A 22,020-nucleotide genomic window follows, 5' to 3' on the forward strand; every position below is an offset into this window, starting at 1 on the left:
AAAACTGAAGAAATCTTCAAATATTTAACGCACTTTTCAGATGTTGGCAAAATTAGACAATGTAAACCAAGGAGTCCCGGCTGCAGAGGTTATTCGAGGATACGCCGGCAGGAGTCTGGGCACAACTGGACATTTGTAAGGTGCATTAAACCTTTTACTCATGTCATTCGGATGTCTGTTCACATAGGAAGAGATTCTGCACCGTTCTTTTTGAATCACTCATTGCTATATTAGCTTCAGAGGTTTCCCGTGTTACTTGTTACTTCTTTTCGTAGCTTTTTGTGCTTTTAGAATTTCCCAGTAGCATTTTCTATTTCAGTAATGATGGCCGTCTGCAGAACATCACACCTGAGGCCTGTGAATCCACAATCCCTTTATTATCTTTTGGTCAAACAAACAGAAAAACAAATTACAGTTTTTCTGACAACCATTAAGTGTAAAAACTTGGCAGAAACTCTGTATGAAAATGTGCCGCTCACTGGGCCACTGCATGTAAAAAAACAGACGAAACAAAGAGGTCATCGATCAATCCTGGGGACTCGAGACGCCTTACCGGCGGCACAAAAAACAGTGGTGGGTGAATTTGGAAGGAAAAACAAAAACAAAAAATTCTTAAAGACTAAACCAAAAAGGTTTATGAATTACAAAAGGACAATATGTATCATCTTCACCACATCCCCGTTATTACCCTTCCCAACCAAAGAAAAATTATTCTAATCCCAAGAGAATCTTTAGGCACAAACTGCTAGAAAACATTAAAAGCTGGAATTCCGTTGTCACTCCCTACAAAATAGCAGCTTCAGCAGCCAAAAGAAAGCTGGTACAGCGGCAGTGAAACGCACAGTTTGGCGGTATAAGACTCTCAGGGGACACGGAAATCAGACAAGAAGTGCTCTGGATAAGAGCACGGTGGTGGCTCGGTATGCACGATGCACACAGTTGTGCCTTAATCTCACAAGCTTGACAATTCTTAAGCAGGAGAGGACAAAATGCTGACACTCAGGAGCTAGACTGACAAGGCTGCAGGAAGGCGCAAGGACTGGTATGCTTTCAGGCACTGTTGCAATCTGGCTCCTGAGATTTGTCCAGTCCTCATCTTAACGTGTGAAGTTACAATGCATCGAGAATGTTGTCGATTTTGTTGACCAGCTCCTGTCGTTTATTAGCATGTTGCTTTTCGCTTTCAATGTAACTGTCTTTCTTCAACTTTCCGGCGACCAGGCGCTCTGCTTCAGAGGAGGACTTCACCACAATCTCCTTCACTTGACTGTCCAGCTTCTGGATCTCTGCAACCTGGGAGTAGTCACAAACCAATAGGATTTATATAGGGCCAACATAATGAAAAGCGTTTATATGAAATTTAGTCCAGGGCTGAAAAATTTACTAAAATCCTGAAATAATCTGTGCTGCCTAATAGACCCTATTCCAGTAACCTAGACCTCAGTCCATGACCAGGACACCGCCTGTATCAAGTGAGTAAACAAGTCCTTGCCATTGAAATATTCTTCTCCCACTACCAACATTTACTCTCTGAGCTTCCACCACCCCAGTCACATGCAAATCCAAAAGTCATAATAGCATGAATTAAGGGCCTTTTACCAGGGCACAAACAGGTCATTGCCTGATTATCAGCCCATTTGAATGTGATCAATCTCTGATTTTTCAGGTGATCGGCTTGTTTATGGGTGCATTTAAAAAATAAATAAAAAAAAAGCTGGCTATCTCCACCTTGTGTACATAAGGATGTGCAACTAACCAGTGATGGCTGTAAAGGGACAAATGACTGCATCAGTGCTCTCATTTCCATACAGGCAAACCTCTACTGATCGAAATGCCATGCGAATCAGCGCTCCTTCCAATGGGATTGTTCTTGAACCTTTTAAATGGACTGTGACCATCACAATTATTAACAGGTTTTTACTGGCCATAAATTGCTCTGTGCAGACTCATGTAAAGCAGTTGTCCGTTATGCATAGCTTGCATGCGATATGTCCGCTCTATCCCATTTGCTGTAAACATAACCTATAGTCCAGGATGGTTCTGGTTCTGGAAGCAGCCATTTAGTTTCAATCCTGTCCAACCTATTTAGGCCGGCTTTACACAAACGGATTCCTATTGTGGTATCCGCAATTGCCATCTACGCGGAAGATCCACAGCAAATCGCACGCATTGAAAAGGTACATACATTCACTTTTTCCATTCACACTCACGGCAACAAATTGCATATTCACCAAGGGGAGGGAAAAGAAAGGCAGGAATTGGCAGGTGGATCTACTTTGTTGTGGAGTCTGTACAGACATCCTCAATTGAACTCACATTAGCCATCCGACCCGCAGCCCATACACAATTTACATTGGATATAGGCCGCAGGTATCCGCATCATCGCCTAGTAATGGCATGGGAAATATATAATTTATATTATATATGTAATATTTGTATTGCTTTCTTTTCTCTATCTGTACTGCACATGACAACCTGCAAGCCTCCGCAGTCATCCGCATTACAGATAATGCAGGTATGCAGCGTCGCCGACTGGGGTCACAAGTGGATTCCGCTGTGGGATCCTGCATGTGGAATCTGGCTTGTCCGTTTGCAGCCGGCCTTAGAGAAAGTGGTTTCATGGATTAGATCATGGACTCACCTTATCACACAGATCAGAGCCTTCAGCCTTTAGCTTGGACTGCAATGATGTAATCTCATTGGTTAGGTTCTTGTGCTCAGTCTCCAGGGCTTTTTTGCCACTGTTTAGCGTGGAGATGTCCCGGGACTGCTTATATTTGTTCACAGCTTCATCAAAGTGACGGTAAAGGCCGAGTCTCTTGTTTACCAGAGTGAGGATCTGCTCTGTGATGCAAGCGACCTTCATCCTGGCTTCAGCCGCTGGGTCCTGTCATGACAAAGTGTACAGAGATTATCCTGCAGGGTGCATTAACTAGAGTCTCTACAATTCTTAGGGTCAAATAACTGTCTCTTTCTAGGAAAGCTGGGCGACCTCAATGTCCATGATAACACCTCCCATACGGGCTGTCACCCAGATTTCCTGGATACAAATGTTCTTCATATTACAGAGCAGAGAGACCAACCTTGGTGATCGAGAAGTCAAGGCGGACGTAGATGATGACCGCGAAGAAGAGGATGTAGAAGGCTCCCACCACTAGCAAAGGCTCTTGGAGCATCAAGATCTTGTTGAACGTGTAGTGAACCACAACGTCCTGGATGTGTTGCTCCACTAGGTTGTTCTTGTGAGCAACAATGACTGGCCGGCCAAAGGTATCTAGATAGGTGTAGTGTAGCTCATCAGGGTCCCGGTTTAGGTGGTAAGGGTTTTCCACGTGGATATTTCTGGAAATAATTTGGCAAGTTCAGAACTTGTGAAATGTTGCTCAAGTTAGGTTACTTACGCATGGGGGGAGCGCAACATTGGGCCAAGAAACTCGGCCCTGTATATCGCACTTGCCAATGTGCATTTTCATGGCAATGCAAGGCGTTTTTCGGGTAAAAACAGCTTCCATCACTTCTATGAAGTATTGTCCTCCAGCGCAACTTTCAGCCACACTATAAGATCGGCAAGTGTTTTCCATGGGAAACCTGACATCGCACAACGTGCAATGTATTTTACTGTCCCATTGAAAACAAGGGACACTTTCGGACAGTTTGTCCAAAAAGGTAATGTGGCTTAAATGCCGCCACAAATTGCACTGACATTTTGGCTCAATTTGACAATGCTAACTAATAGCTGGTCTAAACAAAAAAACAAGACAGTCTTAAAATTTGACAGATTTATTATTCAGCAAAGCTACTGTGATAAACTGGCACATTTTAAGGCCAACTATTACGCCCAAATATGTACAGATGACATTTTTTTGACTGCCATGAGGGCCATTTTCTTCCTAGGACACGTTTTGGTTTTTATTGGGAAAATTATAGAATGCATATGACTTTTTGATCACTTCATTTTTTTCTTGAAATGAACCGAATCCAAAAAAAACCCCAATATTCTGCCAGTATATATTTGTTTTGTCTGAGGATGCTCACAGTGTGGAATAAATATTGTTTTGTTAGATGGGATGCGGCGATACCAAAACTTGTTTGATTTTTTTTTTTTTATTCTATTATAAAATACAGGAAAAGTTCTCTTTTAAAAATAATTAGCATCCTTTGTTTACAAAAAAAAAAAAAACAAAAAAAAAAACTTTACTTTTTCTGTTTCCATAGGGGACTTGAACTTGTGATCATTTGATTGCTTATACAATATACTAGAATGCTTCAGTATCGCAGTGTATAGCATATTTATGCCATTCTGTGTGGTCTGTGAGAACTGGATGGGCGTCTTTCTGCTTCCCACTGCATTTTGTATCTGATTTCTTGCACACAGCCATGTGAATACAGACTTACACTGACTTTGTTGACCTCTATGGAGGAGCCACAAAAGGGTCACTATTCCCACACTATAGCACCAGCATAACACTAGCCATGTAAAAATAGGCAAAGGAGCAGACAGGCAAGGCACCCAACATTACTGAGGTTTATGCGACTGTCAATGTCTTGATTTAGACTAGCACACATTTCAGTGCGCAACACATTTGTGTAACTTAAGTTTTCCACAGCTCTGGCCTTTAAGAAAAAAAAAAAAAAAAAAAAGTTTAGAAACTGATGTAAATTATAGCATAAATCCATGCCAGTTGGTGTAGATTTCCTTCTGTGGCACATAGACATAAGCCTCAATAAACTGGGCACATTTCACTCCAGGGCACTTTAAACTTGTCCTGCTGTATATAATGGCAGTCTAAGTACCCCCCCCCCCCCCCAATCCCCCAGGCCTTCCTCATACCCAGCGATTCTGAAATGCAAAATGCGTTTTTGGGCTGCGATCTTTGAGTATCACATTTGTTTTCAAGTCCTATAAGGCTAATTTCACATGGGAGAGTGCGAAAAGCACAAAAATGCCTCGCATTACTTTAGGGAAGTAGCCGCGCCAAAGGATTGCCAAGTGTTTTCAATGGGAAACCTCGCACACCGTGTTTTTGCCGGCCCTATTGAAAACAATGGACGAGGTGTTCCAATGGAGTCCCCGAAGATAGGGCATGCTGTGATCTTTTTTCCCCCCACACCGCGATGCGTGGACAGAGAAAAATCGCTCATGTATATGACCCCATTTAGGAAGTGGCCTAAAGACGCTGACGGGAAAAATGCCATATAAGAACATAACTGGATGCACAAAAAGACTACACACGCCAATGAAAACGCCATCTACTGGTCACTTACTTTGCTCCTTCAGGAAGGACTATTTTAACAGTCAGGGAATCCACGACCTGCTCATCAAATACATGATCAATGAACCTCATCTTCAGAGCGTACTGGTCACCTGTGAGCGGAGACAGCGAGATAAAGCACCGGATAGCCAGAGGAAAACTCCACATCTATTCCTGTACAAGGCAAAAACACTGAGCGGCAGCAGCAGGTTACCTATACACTTACTGCAGTCACTACAGTCCCCATTAGATTAGTAAACATGGCATTCATAGGGGATGGGACAGAGCTGTGATCAGGCGGTCTGACACTCACCCAGGTTGTAGAGGTACTCATAACTTGGCAAGTTATAACCAATCAGATAATGAGTTTTCCACCCTCCAAAAAGAGGAAACCTGGGTCGGATCTCCATTTCCACAGAGTCATCCAGAACCAGCAGGTGGCTGGTGGAGATGTTCCCAATTTCATCCCTGTAGTACACATCCTGGGCAGCGGCTGGTAGAATGGTCTAATCAGAGGAAGACAAACCGATTTGGCAGTTTTATGTGATAGTTTACTGTTCTGCAAATCTTTGATGCTCAAATTAATACTAAGGTCGCTCTCACTCATGCGTTCATCAAACGCCACGTTTGAAACCACAGCGCTTTACAGCAATTTTGTGCCGAGTTTTCGAACACAGTCTACAGCGTTTAATGCACCCCATCATTGTGGTGGTTGATGAGGTGTGTTAAAATGCATGCAAATAGAGCAGACAGCGCTAGGAAACTCACAGCGTTAGAAAGGCTACAAAGATGAATCATTTCAGATGATTTTCCCCGTTATCTGTACAATCCCATGGAAAACAAACTGACATCTTTTAGGGTTTAAAAAAAAAAAAAAAAAAAAAACTATCACATTGCTATTTAAGTGTTCACACCCCCTTATACTTGTGGATGTGGTTTTCAAACTTAGCCAAATTCCAGTTAAACTCCTGATTAATGGCAGCAGAGTACTGACTACTATTTTTACATGGTTTCTGGGTTCCCCCATATAAAGTTTGGCTCTTCTAGGAGGATTTTTCTGACATTTTCTTAGTTGGTCCATAAAGAGCTTACAGCACATCAAAGGGATCTGAATGTTGGAAGGTGTCAGTCAGGAGAAGGGGATTAAATGTGGCACAACAGTGACATTACCAAAAACTGGACGTGGCTCAGAAACTGATGAAGAGCAGAAGAGCATTGGTCCAAGAGGCCGACAGCAACATAAAAGGAGCGGCAGGAGTTTCTGGCAAGTACTGGTTGTGTAGTCATGTGACAACCATCTCCTGTACAGATAGTCCCCGACTTGCGAACATTCGACTTGCGAATTTCGCTAGATACGAACTATCTGTTTTGCACAGTATGATGTAATGCTATGGCATTACATCACACTGTGCAGGGACCGGACAGGCTTCTATCAAGCCTGATAGAAGCCTGTCCGGTCACATCGCGGTTGCTGGGCAGCCGGGGGCCTTCTGAAAGGCCCTAGGGCTGTCTATGCAGAGCGCCTAGCAAGCCGTGCGCTTGATGGGCACTCTGCATAGACAGCCCTGGGGCCTTTCAGGAGGTCCCCGGCTGCCTAGCAACCACACAGCGTCCCGCGATCTCATCGTGGGACGCTATACGGGCCCCCTGAACGCCGGGTGCAGGCTGTTTCTTACAGCGGGCACCCGGCGGCAGCAGTTCTGACGAGCCGCGCCGCTCGCCAGAACTGTTAACACTTTAAATACCGCTGTCAGAGCGGTATTTAAAGTGTTAACAGTTCCGACAAGCGGCGCGGCTCGTCGGAACTGCTGCCGCCGGGTGTCCGCTGTAAGAACAGCCGGCACCCGACGTTGTATGGAGCGGGATCCACCCGCGATCCCGCTCCATACTACTACTTGTTCGACTTGCGAACAAAACGGACTTGCGAACGGGCTCCCGGAACGGAACCCGTTCGCAAGTCGGGGAGTATCTGTATTGTTCATTTGTCTGGGCTGTGGGGGAGCAGGGCAAGATGGAGGTCTTCCCTATACGAGAACATCCAAACTTGGCCACGTTTTACCAAAACCTCCATCCCAGCTGCCATTAGTCTGTGGAGGACGAGTTATGTCTGATGAGACCAAGGGGGACGTTGGTAGTCAGAATTCCAGAAGGTATGTTTGGTGTAAAGCAAACACTGCCATCACCAGAAGAAGACCACCAGCGAAGATGGTGGAAGCAGCATCATGTGGGTGGCTGTTCGGCTCCTGGAACTGGGACTTTAGTCAAGGGGAGGGAATTATGAACAGTTCCAAATATTAGCACGTGTTGGCACAAAACTTCCAGGACTCTCCTGAAAAGCTGAAGATGGAGGAGGAATTTTCACCTTTCAGTACAATAACCCAAAGCAGATCCCAGGCCTGCATGCCATTGAAGAGCTGTGGGTGGCCAGAAGGGGGAGCTACACACGAGATGCCCTTGCAATCTGACAAAGGAAGAGTGGAAAAAGATTGCCAAAATGTGCCATGCTGATACACACCGAGCCAAAAAGACTGAATGCTGTCAAAATCACAGGGTACATCAACTAGGCGTTAGTTTTAGGGTGTGAATATTTATACAACAACATTATTTTAGTTTTGGTATTTGTATTTTTCGAACCTAAAAAAAAAGACTTCAGTTTGTTCTCCAATGGAATTGTACAGATAGCGGGTCACATGGAAGGGGAAAATATCTGAGATGATCCATCTTAGTCAAGTTTTTTTTTTTTTTTTTTTTTTTTTTTTTTTTTTTAACATGACAAATCCGCTGTACAAATCCCAAAAGCAAAAAGAACCCCTCCTATTCCCCCAACCATACCTTAAAGGATTTAACAGAGGAGATGCCGCTGTCTGGCTGCCTCTGGTAGTCATATCTGGAGAAGGGCCCCTTTAAATATGCTCCAGTGTGCTTTAAGTCAACAGTCTCTTCTACAGCAATGTTGCCCCAATGGGAGACTTCGATGACGCGGATCATGCGGGTGATTGTCAGGAAGGGACTGTTGTTCTCGTAGTGAACCTTCAAGACATCCTGGAAAAAAAAGCAAAGGGTTAAATCATCAGGTCTTTGGATCAATAAGCATCGGACAGAAGACTGGACCCAAGAAGAGCTTTAGCCACCGCTGTGGAGCAAGTAGCGGGATGCTGCAGCCCATGTGCCCAACATGCCAGATAAGGAACACTAGCTTTTAGGCCGGTCTCACATGATCGTATTTGTATTGCAGACTCCGCGATCAGCGTCCGCGCACTTTCTGCAGCAAGACGCAGGCAATGAAAGGCATGTGCTTTCAATTTTTACATTACACTCGCGGAAACGAATTGGGAATTCCATGAGCGGAAGAAGAGTCACAACATGCTCTATTCCACCACAGAATCCACACAGACGGCCTTAACTGAAGTCAATGGAGGCATCCGACCTGCAGCCCATACACAATTAATATTGCGTACGGGCTGCGTGCACCAGTGTCATCGCGAAGCAGCAGTGCAGGAAATACAGACAAACAAGCTGTATTGTGAATGACCGCCCGCGAGCCTCCGCAATACAGTTTAATGACGCCCGCAGGGTCACCAGCCGGAATCCGACCCATTCGTGTGAGCCTGGTGCTGCGTTCCGCCAGTAACCAGCAGAAGTTACTGCGCAGGGTTAATCTTCATAATACGATAATGCGTCTACAGACTTACATGGCTCCATGCAGGAATATCCTTGAAGGGTCCGTATTCGATGGTGTCATCAGATCGGGATGGATTGCCGAGCTTCGTGTAGCTCTCGACGTTCCGGGAAGCAAGCTTGACGCGTGTAGTTTGGGAGGTGGTTGGGTACGGCGAGTAGAAGTAATGGCTGCCTTCAAATGTTACAAACTGCTTCTCGGCCTGCGTGATCTGGGTGGGGTATGGCTGCAGGACGTGCGTGAAGACAGTCTCTATGAAGACCTTGGTCTTGGCTCCGGGAGACAGAGAAGACGGAAGCTGCACCAAGAACTGCTTTCCGCTGATGGAATAAAGAACAGGTTGGTGTGAGACACAGAACACGTCTGTCCCAGGGGGCCACGGCACTGGTGGTCCTGGGATGTAGGACAGTGACCGGTATCATGGGCCTGTCAACAGCGCAATATTTACAACGTGTGCGAGAAGCTCTCCAAAACCAAACCGCAAATCAAGTTAAATCATTATTAATAATAGTTCTATAAAGCTAGAAAACTCCTTAAAGGGCCAGTACACACAGACACACGAGTGCGCTATTCAGAGGACGCCCTCCCCTTGTCGTAGCAGGCAGTGATGTCCCGGCGGCTCACCTCTTTCCTTTCACTTTCGTCTCCTGTACGTCCAGGTAGCCGTCCTCTTCATCCTCAGTTTTCACCTGTAATACAGAATATATTACTGCGACTCCTCAGATAAGAGGCGACAACCAGCCACATGCCATCAAGAGAGCAGCACGGATCGGCCCCTGATGACCCAAGTGGACGACCATGCAGGAAGCTCCGCCCTTTCATGTTCTATCTCCCATTGTTCTCAATGGGCCGGCGGCGGCAGCATCGCACCGTGTGCCAGGAGTGTGATACGAGGTCTCCACATTGAAATCAATTGGAGAAACTCTGCTATTGGCAGCCGCAGGGGAGGATCGCGACTTCCCCAAAGTGATGCAAGGCGGTTTTGAGATAAAAACACCCGCCATCTACGGGGGAGGAACAAACCAACACGTTGTCAAGCGCAATATCAGGCCGTGATTGGCGCCCGCCTGTGTGTACGTTAGCCTCAGTCATGCAGGATTGACAGCGTGATGTGTAATAAGTGGGACCTTTACAGATGGAGCACAACTAATTTCAGTTGTTTTTGCTTGTTCTTTAAGACACGACGACTGGGAGAAGCTTTATAATTAAATCAAAACCAAATAGTGAAACATTTTCCATTGTCCAAGAGCATTTTTACTTTTCAGTTGCAGATTTTTGATTCTGGTCTCTTTACATAACTGGGGGGGGGGGGGGGGGGGGGTCCTGTCTGATCTGCACTAAAGAGCATTTACAGGGGAGCTCAGGGCAGGCAGGACTCACCAACTTGACTCATTGTTAGTATGCTGCATTAGCTCTGTAGGGGAGGAGGTGAGCTGTGACTATTGTGAATGGTGTTACCTGTGTTATCTATATGCAGTTGTCACCTGTCAGTGTAATCCTGCCTGTGATGGTAATGAAATGACTGCTGAGAAGTTCTCTACAGAACAGGAAGTGTCAGACTATTATCAGGCTTAGTGGTCAGTGTGCAGGGAGGGGAGGAGGGGAGCTGTGGCATCACCTATTATGAATGGTGGATCCTGTGTTATATTTCTCTAGGTGTCACCTCTCAGTGTAGGATCCTTGTGTGGCGCAGAGTGCTAAGGCAGCAGTATGCAGTCCTAAGCTCTTGCTCATGACCTTAAGGTTGCAGGTAGCTGGCTTCCGAGGTCGGTAAAATGAGCTTAGCGGTGGTAAAAAATAAGTTACCCGAAACGCTGCGGAATAAATTGGCGCTATACAAATAAGTCCCCCCTTCCTGATCCAGCCTGTGATGACTGCTTTAAAAAAAAATCAAATCAGAAGTTTTTAAAAACCAAATCCGGTTTCTCTGCGCGGTCCTTGCCGGATGCCTCCTCCTGTACAGCCAGACATGGTGCTGCTGTGGCAGGGAGTCTGTGATGAAAGCTTTATGTTCCCTGCTCGCTGGTGTCTGTACTGCGCTAGTCACGGTACAACGATGCCATTGATTTCAATGGGGCCTTGCAGACCTGCGCTCGGACGCGCTTCTCACGCCACGATTTGAGCGCCGTCTTTTTTTTCCTGCGATTGTACATAACGCTCCTCATCACAAGGATGGGATGCATTAAAAACCGCCACTGGAAATCGCGGTAACTGAACCCAGGTGAGAGCGGCCGGCGGGTGCGCAGTCATTGCAGACTCTCAACTACAACAGCGGACGGCGCTTGTAAAGGGTTAAACCCCGGCCATAGCTGATGGCTGCAGGCGCTGACGTGTCACCGTCCTACAGGAAGCCATGGGGGCCTCTCTGCACATCCGACACACTCAGCCCTGCTGCACAGATCTAGTAGAGCCAAGGCAGTCCTGGACTGACGAGCAGTAATCACCCGGCTGCAGTCACACAGCTGCATGCACCACCAGCCCCGCACATCATACTGACCCCCAGGAAGGCCAGGTGTCCGCACAGCTCCGGCTCCAGGGCCACCACGAAGCTGGCAGCCGCCGCCGGCCCCGGGTTGCTCAGCTTCACCTCGGCCGTCACTTTGGCTAGATGGCTGCTGAGCTCCACAGTGCGCCGCACGTCCTCATTCAGAAGCTCGTGGGCCCCGCAGGCAGCGCTCAGGGCCACCAGGAGGAGGAGGGCGCGGATGGCAGGCTGCTCCATGACCGGGGAGCGCAGGATGGACGCGGATGCAGGCGACTACCAAGCGACACTGCGCTGACGACTCATTCATCCGCCGAGCGGGAAGAAGATGGCCGACGAGGCCCCCGCCGCTGCCTAGCAACGGGAGGGTGACCGAGATAATGCCTGACTGGATGCAGCGCGCCGTGCTGTCTGTTCTGCGTGTAGCTGCTCCCTACATTATATGTATTATTCAGCATAATCGGTTTAAATAAAACGCGGTTAACAGTCCGACCTAGAGCCGGCTGCCCGCGATCTACCCGGTTATTTAGGACAGGCAATGCATCGGCCAGCTCAGTCCCGCGAGAGCTGGAGCGTCTGTAGCTACGAGGGAGCGCTGAGCTGTCAGTGTGGCGGACAGGAGGAGAGACCGGGGAACCCGGAAGAACAGCCGCGATGGTCACCGCTAATGGCCGACAGCCAGCAGTGTGCTCTGAGCTCCTGCCATCAACTCAATGGCCTAACCCTGCTTCCTCCATGCTGTGGTGCCCGGGGCGGACAATATATATGTCAGACTAAACCATAGTCGACCACAGGAGGTGCCCGCCCGGGTGGCTGGAGGGACGCCTGAAGTGTTGCGCATAAAGGCTATCAGGTTGCTATGAACGGCGCCATTACTATGCATGAGCTTGGATATCTGACAGCCCCATTCACACAAAGAAGACATTCACAGAAAGGCCCAATGCCCACGGATGGGTTCTTGTTGCGGAATTCACAGCCAGACGCCCGCTGCGTATTCCGCAGCAATGCCCGTTCATAGCATGCAATGTTAAGTGATTCTTCCGCTCGCGGAGCAAGAGTCACAGCATGCTCTATTTGGTGCCGGAAATCACACGGATGGCTTCCATTGCAGTCAATGGAAGCGGTTCGATCTGCGGCGATTCAAAAATGTCAATGGCCGACGTGACAGATCTGAACAGGCCAGTATGGGTCTGGCTGCGCGCAGGGTCTGATTCCACTATGAGATTTTGGCTGTGGGCATTCAGCCAAATGTTTCCAACAAATCTACTGTGTGTAATACACGGGGCGCGGTGATAGCGCCAATGATGGTTATAAGCTGCCTCCTGCCCTCTGTGGTGGGGCTAAGAACTGCATGGCTTTAAATGACACCACTTTCAGGACTGGTTTACAGGAGGCTATTTGCACCGCGTATTCCGTGCAGTTTTTGCGTGTGTAATACGCAGTGAATGGAGCGCATGGATTTCAGTAGGGTTGTTCAGAGGAGCACTTTTTTTTTTCACGCGATCATGTGAAAAAATCTGCAGCATATCCTATCGTGGTGCGTATTACACAACGCAGAAGTCAGCTGAAATGAATGGTAATGAGCAAAATACACAGGAAACCTGCATATTTACACACACAACCAACACAACAGGCGTAAACGGTTTTTGGCTGTGTGAATACACAGTGTATCTATGTGGCCAGAATGCACTTAGGCCCGTGTGGACAAGCCCTTAGGATCTAGTTATTGGCTAGCAGTTTTTACAGGTGAAACCCTAAAGTAATTAACCTTCACACCTGCACTTCGGCTTTCTATCTCTGTTCTGTTTTTCATCAGAGAAACAGAATTACAATAGAAATAAACGGATCCATTTTTGTGTTTCTCCATTGATTTCAATGTGGTTTCAACCCCTTAGTGACCACCCTATAGTGTTTTTTCGTCCTGCCTAAGTGGGCTATAATCCCCAGGGATGTAAAATCACGCTCCCCCTGGGGATTAAAGCCCTACTGGCACTAGACGTGACAGCTCCAGTTTGTCGGTTACAGGAGGTAGCCAACAATCTGTAGCTGTCATGAGGGGCCGCAGGAAGCCCCCCCAAGTCATGCGATTGGCACTATCCACTGGATAACGCCGATCATATAAAAGTAAATAAAAAGCTACAAGAAGGTTAGATCTTCAGCTCCCCTCACGGATCGCATCCATGAGGGGGGCTAAAACTACTTACCCACATTCTCCATAATGTCCCGCGTTGATCTGGTCCGGGACAGGCCCTCCACCATCTTTTGCGCATGCATGCCAAAGAGAAAATGGCGATGCATGTGCAGAAGACCAGATTGGCATGGGACATTTAAAATCTGGCTGCCGGGTACTGAAGGTAGCCGGGAGGCTGGAGATGTCAGCAGGGACCGCGGTGAGTGGTCTCCGGGCCCTTAATTGCCAGTATCCAATGCATACTGGTGATCACGGAAAAGTTTTTAAAAAGTACTGTATTTTTCGTTCTTTTAGACGCACCGGTCTATAGGACGCACCCCTGTTTTAGAGCGGGAAAATGGGAAAAAATTTTGAACTCGCCCAGGGACAGCGCAGGGTTAGTGCCGGGTGACGGAGCAGAGGGAGTAGCAGAGATCTGAAAAACTGGCGCTCCATATCACAGCGGCGCGTCTATGAAGCAGGAGGAAGGAAGCCGTTTGGTGGAGGCGGGGAGCAGCAGTAGTACCCGCCGGCGCTCACGACCAATCACAGGTATGTATGGGCGGCTGTGGGGAGGAGACTGGTCGCACATTTGTTCGTGTGATCGCGAGTTTAACATGCAATCGCGCTAACTAAATCGCGTTCGCACGTTAAATTCGTGATCGCGCTAAAAATGGCGATCGGAACAAATTTTTTGGCACATTCGCTCTATAAGATGCAGCAACTTTCCCCCCCCGCTTTGGAGGGGCAAATAGTGCGTCTTATAAAGCGAAAAATACGGTTAATGCTTCAGCTGCTCTCATGGTTTGGATCCACGAGGGCAGCTGAAAATACCCCCGTCCTCCGTGATGTCCCGCGGCGGTCTGGACATGCCTTGGGCTTCCACGCATGCGCTAATGTGGTGCGCATGCACAGAAGGCTGGAGAGCCCGTCAAATTTAAAATCCCCCTGCACCTGGCTGTCAGAGATAGCCGAGTGCAGGTAGATGTCACCGGTGACTGCTGTAAGCGGTACCGGGTCATGTGAAGTTAAAGTTTCATCTCCCCTTATGGATCGTAGCTGTGAGAGGAAATTAAATTACATGCTTAAATTCCCCGGATTTATTCCCCAACAGGATCCGTATCCGCGGACCTTTCCCAGCTTGGGCACATGCGCCCGTCAGCAAAATGGAGGACGCATGCACAAAAGTCAGAGATTACCCAGGAAATTTAAAATCTCCCTCCGCCTCGCTACCGAAGGAGAGCCTAGAGATGTCACGGGGTGCCGCGGTATGTGGTTCCTGGTCACGCGATCGCCGTTATCCAATGGATCACGTAAAAGTTTCAAAAAAAGTTGTAATTTCATCTCCCCTCAGCGATGCGATCAGTGAGAGATGACACTTCTTACCAGAGGCCTCTGCATTTGAACCCCCGACATGATCCTCCTCAACGGATCTTCCTCAGCTTCTGCGCATTGCACCTGCCCGCAAAATGCCAGGCACATGTGCAGGAGGCGGGGAGAGACTGAGAAATTTACAATCTCCTTGCTCCCCCACAGCCAATGGTCGCCGAGAGCCTGGAACAGTGACTGGTGGCCTCAGTGAGCGGTCCCCAGTCACGTGATAAACAGGGAAGCGATCTACCATAGGCCGGTCTCACATGAGCGGATAGAAATTGCGGATTCTGCATGCGGTAATCAATCAATTGCATTGGATTACACAATTCCGCTCACACTAGCGGGTCGGAATTACATAAACCACTCGCAGAAAACAACGCAGCATGTACTATTTTACCACTGATATCTGCAACACAAGGCCCATTGTGCTCCATGGTGGTGGATATACCCGCAGCCCATACACAACTACATTATGTACGGGCTGTGGGTACCCGCATCATCGCTAAGCGACAGCGTGGGAAATACAAACAAAACTATACTGCACATGACCGCCTGTGTGAGTACGCAGTTATGCGCAGTACATTACGCAGCCGTACGCAGGGCCACGGCCGGGATCACAGCTGGGATCTGCTGCGGGCCTCCACAAGCAGATTCCACATACGGCCGTGTGAGCCCAGCAATATTTAGACCGCTACCTGTAATACGTAATTTACAAGAAGCCCCAGGAACGCTCGCTTTCCTGCAGTTCCAGGAGCAGCTTGTTGAGGGCCTTCTGTGTGAGACCGCCGGACCTCGGCAAGCGTACAAAGGCTCACAGAACAGCACTTTTTACACCCTATCCGTGCCGCTGAGGTCACTGGTTTGGGCCCTGTTGTGCATACAGACATATTATTAGTGCCACAATGTGTATGTTTCTGAACACGGGACAAACAGGGGTATCAATTTTGGGGTGCAAGTCTTCATTTATATGTGTGCTGTACAAGAAAAACAGTTTTTAAATTGACACAATTGCCAAAAAAATGAAAGTCATAATTTTTTCCTTCTGCTTTGCTTAGATTCATTCACTAACTTGGGGTCACAATACGCAGTACGCTCCTAGATGAATTCGTTAAGGGGTCTAGTTTTCAAAATGGGGACATATGTGGGGGTTCTCTCATTGTTTTAGCCGCTCAAGAGCTCTACAAGTGTGCTATGGGGCCTAAAACGCCTTCAAGCAAAATGTCCGTTCTGAAAGCCACCGGCTGTTCCTTTCGGTTTGGGCCACGTTGTGCATACAGACATAATATTACGGCCACAATGGGTATGTTTTTGAACACAGGACAAAGAGGCATATCCATTTTGGGGTGCAAATCCTCATTTTCATGTGCACTATAGAAAAAAAAACTGCCTTTAAAATGACGTATTTGCAAAAATACGACCTTTTATTTTTTCTCCTCTAAATTGCATTAACTCCTGAAAAGAAACTATGGTGTCAAAATACTCATGACCCCCTCAGTGAATACACTAAGTGGTGTAGTTTTTAAAATGGGGTCATTTGTGGGGGTATCTATCATTCTGACACCTATGAGTCTTTGCAATCTTGGCTTGGTGCAGAAAACAAAATATTCCTCAAAATGTTAATAATTAATGTTAAATTTGTATGTCTCCTAAATAATTAAAAAACCCTAAAGTTTTGCAAATGTGCATCCAGAATAAAGTGAACAGATGGAAATATATATCTTATCAAAAATTTGTACATTATGTTTGCATACATTTGAGATATTGTAATTGAAAATGTGAAAAAAATGTTAATTTTTTTCAAAATGTTCCCAATTTTGGCACTTTTAATAAATATACACAAATTCTATCGGTCTATTTTTTTACTATCTAAATGAAGTACAAAATGTGGCGAAAAAAACAATGTCAGAATCACTAGGATATGCAAAACCTTAACGGAGTTATTCTATGTCAATTTGACACATCAGATTTCCAAAATTTGGCTTGGTCATTAAAGCGAAACGTTTTTTGTTTTTTTTTCAATAGCCCCCCGTTCGGCGCGAGACAAACCCGATGCAGGGGTTTAAAAAAAACAAAACGGATAGTACTTACCCGAATCCCCGCGCTCTGGTGACTTCTTACTTACCTTGCGAAGATGGCCGCTGGGATCTTCACCCACGGTGGACCGCAGGTCTTCTCCCATGGTGCACCGTGGGCTCTGTGCGTTCCATTGCCGATTCCAGCCTCCTGATTGGCTGCAATCGGCACACGTGACGGGGCGGAGCTATGAGGAGCAGCTCTCCGGCACGAGCGGCCCCATTCAGAAGGGAGAAGACCGGACTGCGCAAGCGCGTCTAATCGGGCGATTAGACGCTGAAATTAGACGGCACCATGGAGACGAGGACGCCAGCAACGGAACAGGTAAGTGAATAACTTCTGTATGGCTCATAATTAATGCACGATGTACATTACAAAGTGCATTAATATGGCCATACAGAAGTGCTGAACCCCACTTGCTTTCGCGGGACAACCCCTTTAATTCCGCTTCTCTGCTTCAAAAACGGAGCAGTGAGATTAAAAATCCTAATGGAGCCCGAACGCAGGTGCGAAGTGACTTACAAAGTGGAAGCAAAAAAATAAGTATGGTTTTGCTATAAGACGCGCTATGGCAAAGTGAAACCAACTGTACAGAACTAATAGCACTCAACTGGAAGTCAGTTTGCTGGGGTCACTTGTCCAGCTGGTCACTCGGTGGATAATGCTGTGGCTCCTCCTATGGTCATCATTAGCAGTACATCAGTAATGTCTCCCATGTGACAAGCCTCTCACACCTGGAACAGGTCCCTTGGAGTCGGGAAGGAATTTTCCCCCAAATGGGCTAATTGGCTTCTGCCTCTTGGGGTTTTTTGCCTTCCTCTGGATCAACTAGAGGGTGGAAATAGGCTGAACTAGATGGACATTGTCTTCATTCAGCCTAACATACTATGTTACTTCACATGGTGAGGGAACACAAGCTGCTCTCCGGGGGGCTTGCCCCAGCCCTGAGCCCCCTTCAGCTGTAGTTTTCATGGCAGCTTAGACAGTGTCTGGGTGGATGAGTCGGCGGTGGTCACTGCTGCTCTGCTAGGACCCCCCCAACGGCTGTGCGGGAGGTTGCATCACCCATACTGAGAGTAATGTAGTAGTGGCCGGCATTAGGGTGACAGTGCAGGCTCTGTGAGGCGCTTCTGGTAGCCCGGACTGTATGGCCCCGGGTAGAGCGCACACAGGGCTGCCGGCAGATTCCAGTTCTTCTGCAGCAGTTCTATAGCACGCAGCTCTAGTAGTAGCTCCTCCACCCGCTACCGCTCCCTGCAGCACTGCACTGCCTTGGTGTTGCACGCCAGGACCACAGCTGAGCTGTCACCGCCCACCCCCTCAGTGATAGCACCCCGGGCAGTCCGAACTTGCGACCCCCACCCCCCCTTCCTACGCCACTGCCTTTATGGCTGTGTGGTGACCCCATGTCTCTTTTGTACCCACTTGCCATCCTGGGGTCATCTGTTACCTTCCTTCATGCAGTATCTTCAGTCACTTGCTACATCTCCACAATCCAATAGATAACGGCGATCACATAAAAGTGAAAAAAAAAGTTAGTTTCATCTTCTCTCACTAATCCGATCATGGAGGGAGTTTAAATGTCTTACCTGAGGCCTTTGATGATGTCCCCTGAAAAAAACGTTCTAAAATGGTGCGTAAAAGGTATACCGCAGAGCAGGGCTTTGTTCCAGCATTTCTGGTGGCGATACCGAAACTGCGGAAGAAATACATTTTGACAGTGACGACTCTGGTTCTACTGCTGCCCTATGGTGGATGAAGCATTGTTGAGTCGTCAGGGCCGAGTACTGCGATGCCTCCCGCAATGTGGGATTCTGCAGATTCATATTCCCCCCCCCCCCCCCGAAACACCCCAATTTGCAGCGACTTCGAGTATAAATATGGATGTCGCTAATTTTACCCCTTTTCAATTTTATTCATTTTTTAGAGATAAAGTCATTGAATTAAATGTCCAGCAGACACACCTGTGTGCTGGACAATTTATTACATCCCACCTCTGTCTATTCCAGACTTTAGACCCTCACAAGTGTTCCAGAAATTAAAAAAAAACTTGGGAATTGTATTATTAATGGGTTTAGTATGAAAATCCTTTACCCGCTTGTACTGTTCTACCAGACCTGTGCAAGCAACCCCTGGATTTCCAACCATTAAGCCCTGACACTGCTTTGAAAAGCAATGTGTTTCCTCCATTTCTCCGATAAATCCCAAGTCCCCTTACTTTTGCACTTGGCATTGAATAATCTAGTTTTGACCCCTTAACTTTTCTTATGTAGGACCTAAAGAATGCTTGTGTCAAATTTCACGCTTGTACGACATCGAGAAGTTACATAACATAGGGGGGTCCCTTATTTTTGCATTTACAAATGTAGAATCCAATTGTGACCTCTTTACTTTTCCTATTTAGGACCTAAAGAATGCTTGTGCCAAATTTCACATTCCAAATAAATTACTTGAAAGCGCTGTGGAATATGTTGACACTAAACGAATAACAAGATTTATTTTTATTTACCTCTAGCCACTGAACCTTACTTCCAGCAACACAACTATTTGATCTGCAGAGTTGCACCTTTGCAATTCTTAGCAGACTTTTGAAACATCACTTCCAGAGTGTGCATCCAATTTAACGTTTTAGTCTCTTTCTTAAGATTCTCCAACAGGGTCTCCATTCCTTCCACTGATTGTTAGAACACGGTTTTGAGCTGTTCTTGTACCAGAGCTCTCTTTTCATCATCTGCCTTAGTGCTAATCCAATATTGTATTTCCGTGCGCACCTGCTTATTCAGCCGTTGTCTTGCCTCTTTAGCAGACATTGTTTCTCCTCAATAAGCCTGTAAAGTCTTACTGGCGCTGGATTGGAGGCCATGATAGTAGTAGCCAAGCCAGACTAGAGAGTAGTCAAATGGAAGTCAGGTCGTTAGCAGGTGGTCTCTGTTGCAGTACAAAGGATGAGGCAGGAATTGTAGTCAAGTGGAAGCCAGGTTGTTAGCAGGTGGTCTCAGTTGCAATTAGGAGGATGAGTTAGCAGTGGAGCTGATTACTGTTTGGGAGCTCAATAATCATGCTTTGAAGGAGTGGTGGGGCTAGGCTTATAAAGGAAGTGCAATCGGGAACAAAGGTGGGATCAGGATCAGGAGGCAGGAACTAGGTAACTGGGAAATACAGAACAAGGCTAGGTTTCAGCAATGGAGCCGTCCAAGTCCTGATAGCCTAGCGGAGAAAGCTCTCGACTAGCGTGCAAGAGGTGGTGGGTTTGAGCCCTGACAGTAGCCCTGACAGGATGGCTCCTGACATCCTAGTTGCCAGCTTCCCTGTGAGCCTCTGAGCATGTGCATTCTTCTCTGGCTCTCAGATGTTCTCTGGCCCATACCCTTGCCACTTAACAAGGTACTGTATTTTACCTGTCTGGAGTCCAGAATCTTCTCTACCATGAACTCGTCCTGGCCCTGATCTTTTACAGGAGGGAAAGGTGGTTGATGTCTTCCCACAAAAGTATTCTCATAAAAAGGTTTAAGTAAGGAAACATGAAAGACAGGTTGAATTCTTAGATTGCCCGGGAGCTTCAGCCAGAATGCCACCTGGCTAACCCTTGCTGCAATTAAGAAAGGTCCCAAGAATCTTTGCCCAAGTTTGGGAAAGGGTACATTTGCCTTCAGGTTCTTGGAGGTTAACCACACCTTTTGTCCAACCTGGAGGGTAGGATGCCTTCTTGTAGGTATTCTGGGCTTTCTGTAAGGTTCCTTTTAATTGCTCCTGCGTTTCTGTTAATGCCGTAAGTCTATTGGTATCCGTTGGGACTGGAGTGTTGATAGGGAGGCCAGGAATAAAGATGGGATGTGTACCGTAGTTGGAATAGACTGGGCTCTGGGTGGTAGTACTGTGTTGAGCATTTTTATAGGTGAACTCTGCTGTTGACAAATAATCCATCCAGTCATCCTGTAGATGGGAGATAAAGCAGCTGAGCTATTGCTCTAGAGTCTGATTTGTTCTTTGCGTCTTGCCATTAGACTGCGGATGAAAGCCAGAGGAGAGATTTACGGTAATACCCAGAGCCGTGCGGAAATGTTTCCAGAACCTTGAGGTAAACTGGATCCCTCTGTCAGAGACCATTTCATACAGAATTTTGTGTAATCAGAAAACTTCCTGGATCATTAACTCTGCGGTGTGCTCGGCGGTGGGAATCTTTTCTACAGGAATGAAGTGGGCCATTTACGTAAGTCGATCCACGACCACAAGGACAGCAGTCATCCCTTTTGAACGGAGCAGATCTACTATAAAATTATTGGATATAGATCCACAGGGTCTGGATGGGACTGGAAGAGGCTGTAGCACCTCTAGAGGGCGAGCTTGTGATGTCTAGTTCCGAGAACATACCTTGCAAGAGATGACATACTTTTTCACATCCCTCCTGCAGTCATGTCACCATAAAGAACAAAGTACAAGCTCTGAAGTCTTTGTGTCACCCCAGGTGACCAGCCAGCTTGGAGTCGTGGACGAGTTTAAGGTCTTTTAGTCGAGCAGCTTCGGGAGCATTCAGTTGGTGTTCTCGCCTCCAAAGCCTTTCTGTAAAGGAAAACTACACATCCTTAGAAGGACAACTCAAGAGCGGGTCCCTTTCGTATCCTGCCTTAAGCTTTCTCAGGAGGTCTTCAGAGTGTAAGATGCCCCCAAAATTTGGGGGGGACAGAATTGTGCCGTCTGCATTTGCCCTCTCTTCAGACTCTGGACAATGCATCTGCCTTGCCATTTCGGGCTCCGGGGTGGTAGGACACAATGAAATTAAACCTGGAGAAGAACAACCTCATCGTACTTGTCTCGCAGATAACCTCTTGGCAGTGCGGAGGAACTCTAAATTTTTATGGTCAATAAGAACTGTCACTGGATGATGGGCTCCTTCCAAGAGGTATCTCCACTTGGTGAAAGCCACTTTGATCGCCAGAAGTTCCTTGTTCCCTACATCGTAGTTTTTCTCAGCGGGGGATAACGTGTAGGA

The 22,020-nt window shown here is 47.1% G+C and overlaps 1 protein-coding gene across 1 annotated transcript; it reads right to left on the reverse strand.

Annotated features, from left to right (window-relative positions):
- Positions 1 to 358: 358 nt before the first annotated feature.
- On the reverse strand, positions 359 to 11,745 carry RPN1 (ribophorin I). The gene is made up of 9 exons (XM_066596156.1): positions 11,429 to 11,745; positions 9,556 to 9,620; positions 8,945 to 9,251; positions 8,085 to 8,294; positions 5,566 to 5,758; positions 5,266 to 5,365; positions 3,084 to 3,342; positions 2,642 to 2,887; positions 359 to 1,293 (listed from the first exon to the last, which is right to left on the reverse strand). Exons 1-9 carry the CDS (start codon positions 11,651 to 11,653, stop codon positions 1,111 to 1,113), a joined length of 1,788 nt encoding a protein of 595 aa, XP_066452253.1. The 5' UTR covers positions 11,654 to 11,745; the 3' UTR covers positions 359 to 1,110.
- Positions 11,746 to 22,020: the final 10,275 nt, after the last annotated feature.

The sequence above is a fragment of the Eleutherodactylus coqui genome, chromosome 3 (genome assembly GCF_035609145.1).
Source record: "Eleutherodactylus coqui strain aEleCoq1 chromosome 3, aEleCoq1.hap1, whole genome shotgun sequence".
Taxonomy (NCBI): Eukaryota; Metazoa; Chordata; class Amphibia; order Anura; family Eleutherodactylidae; genus Eleutherodactylus; species Eleutherodactylus coqui.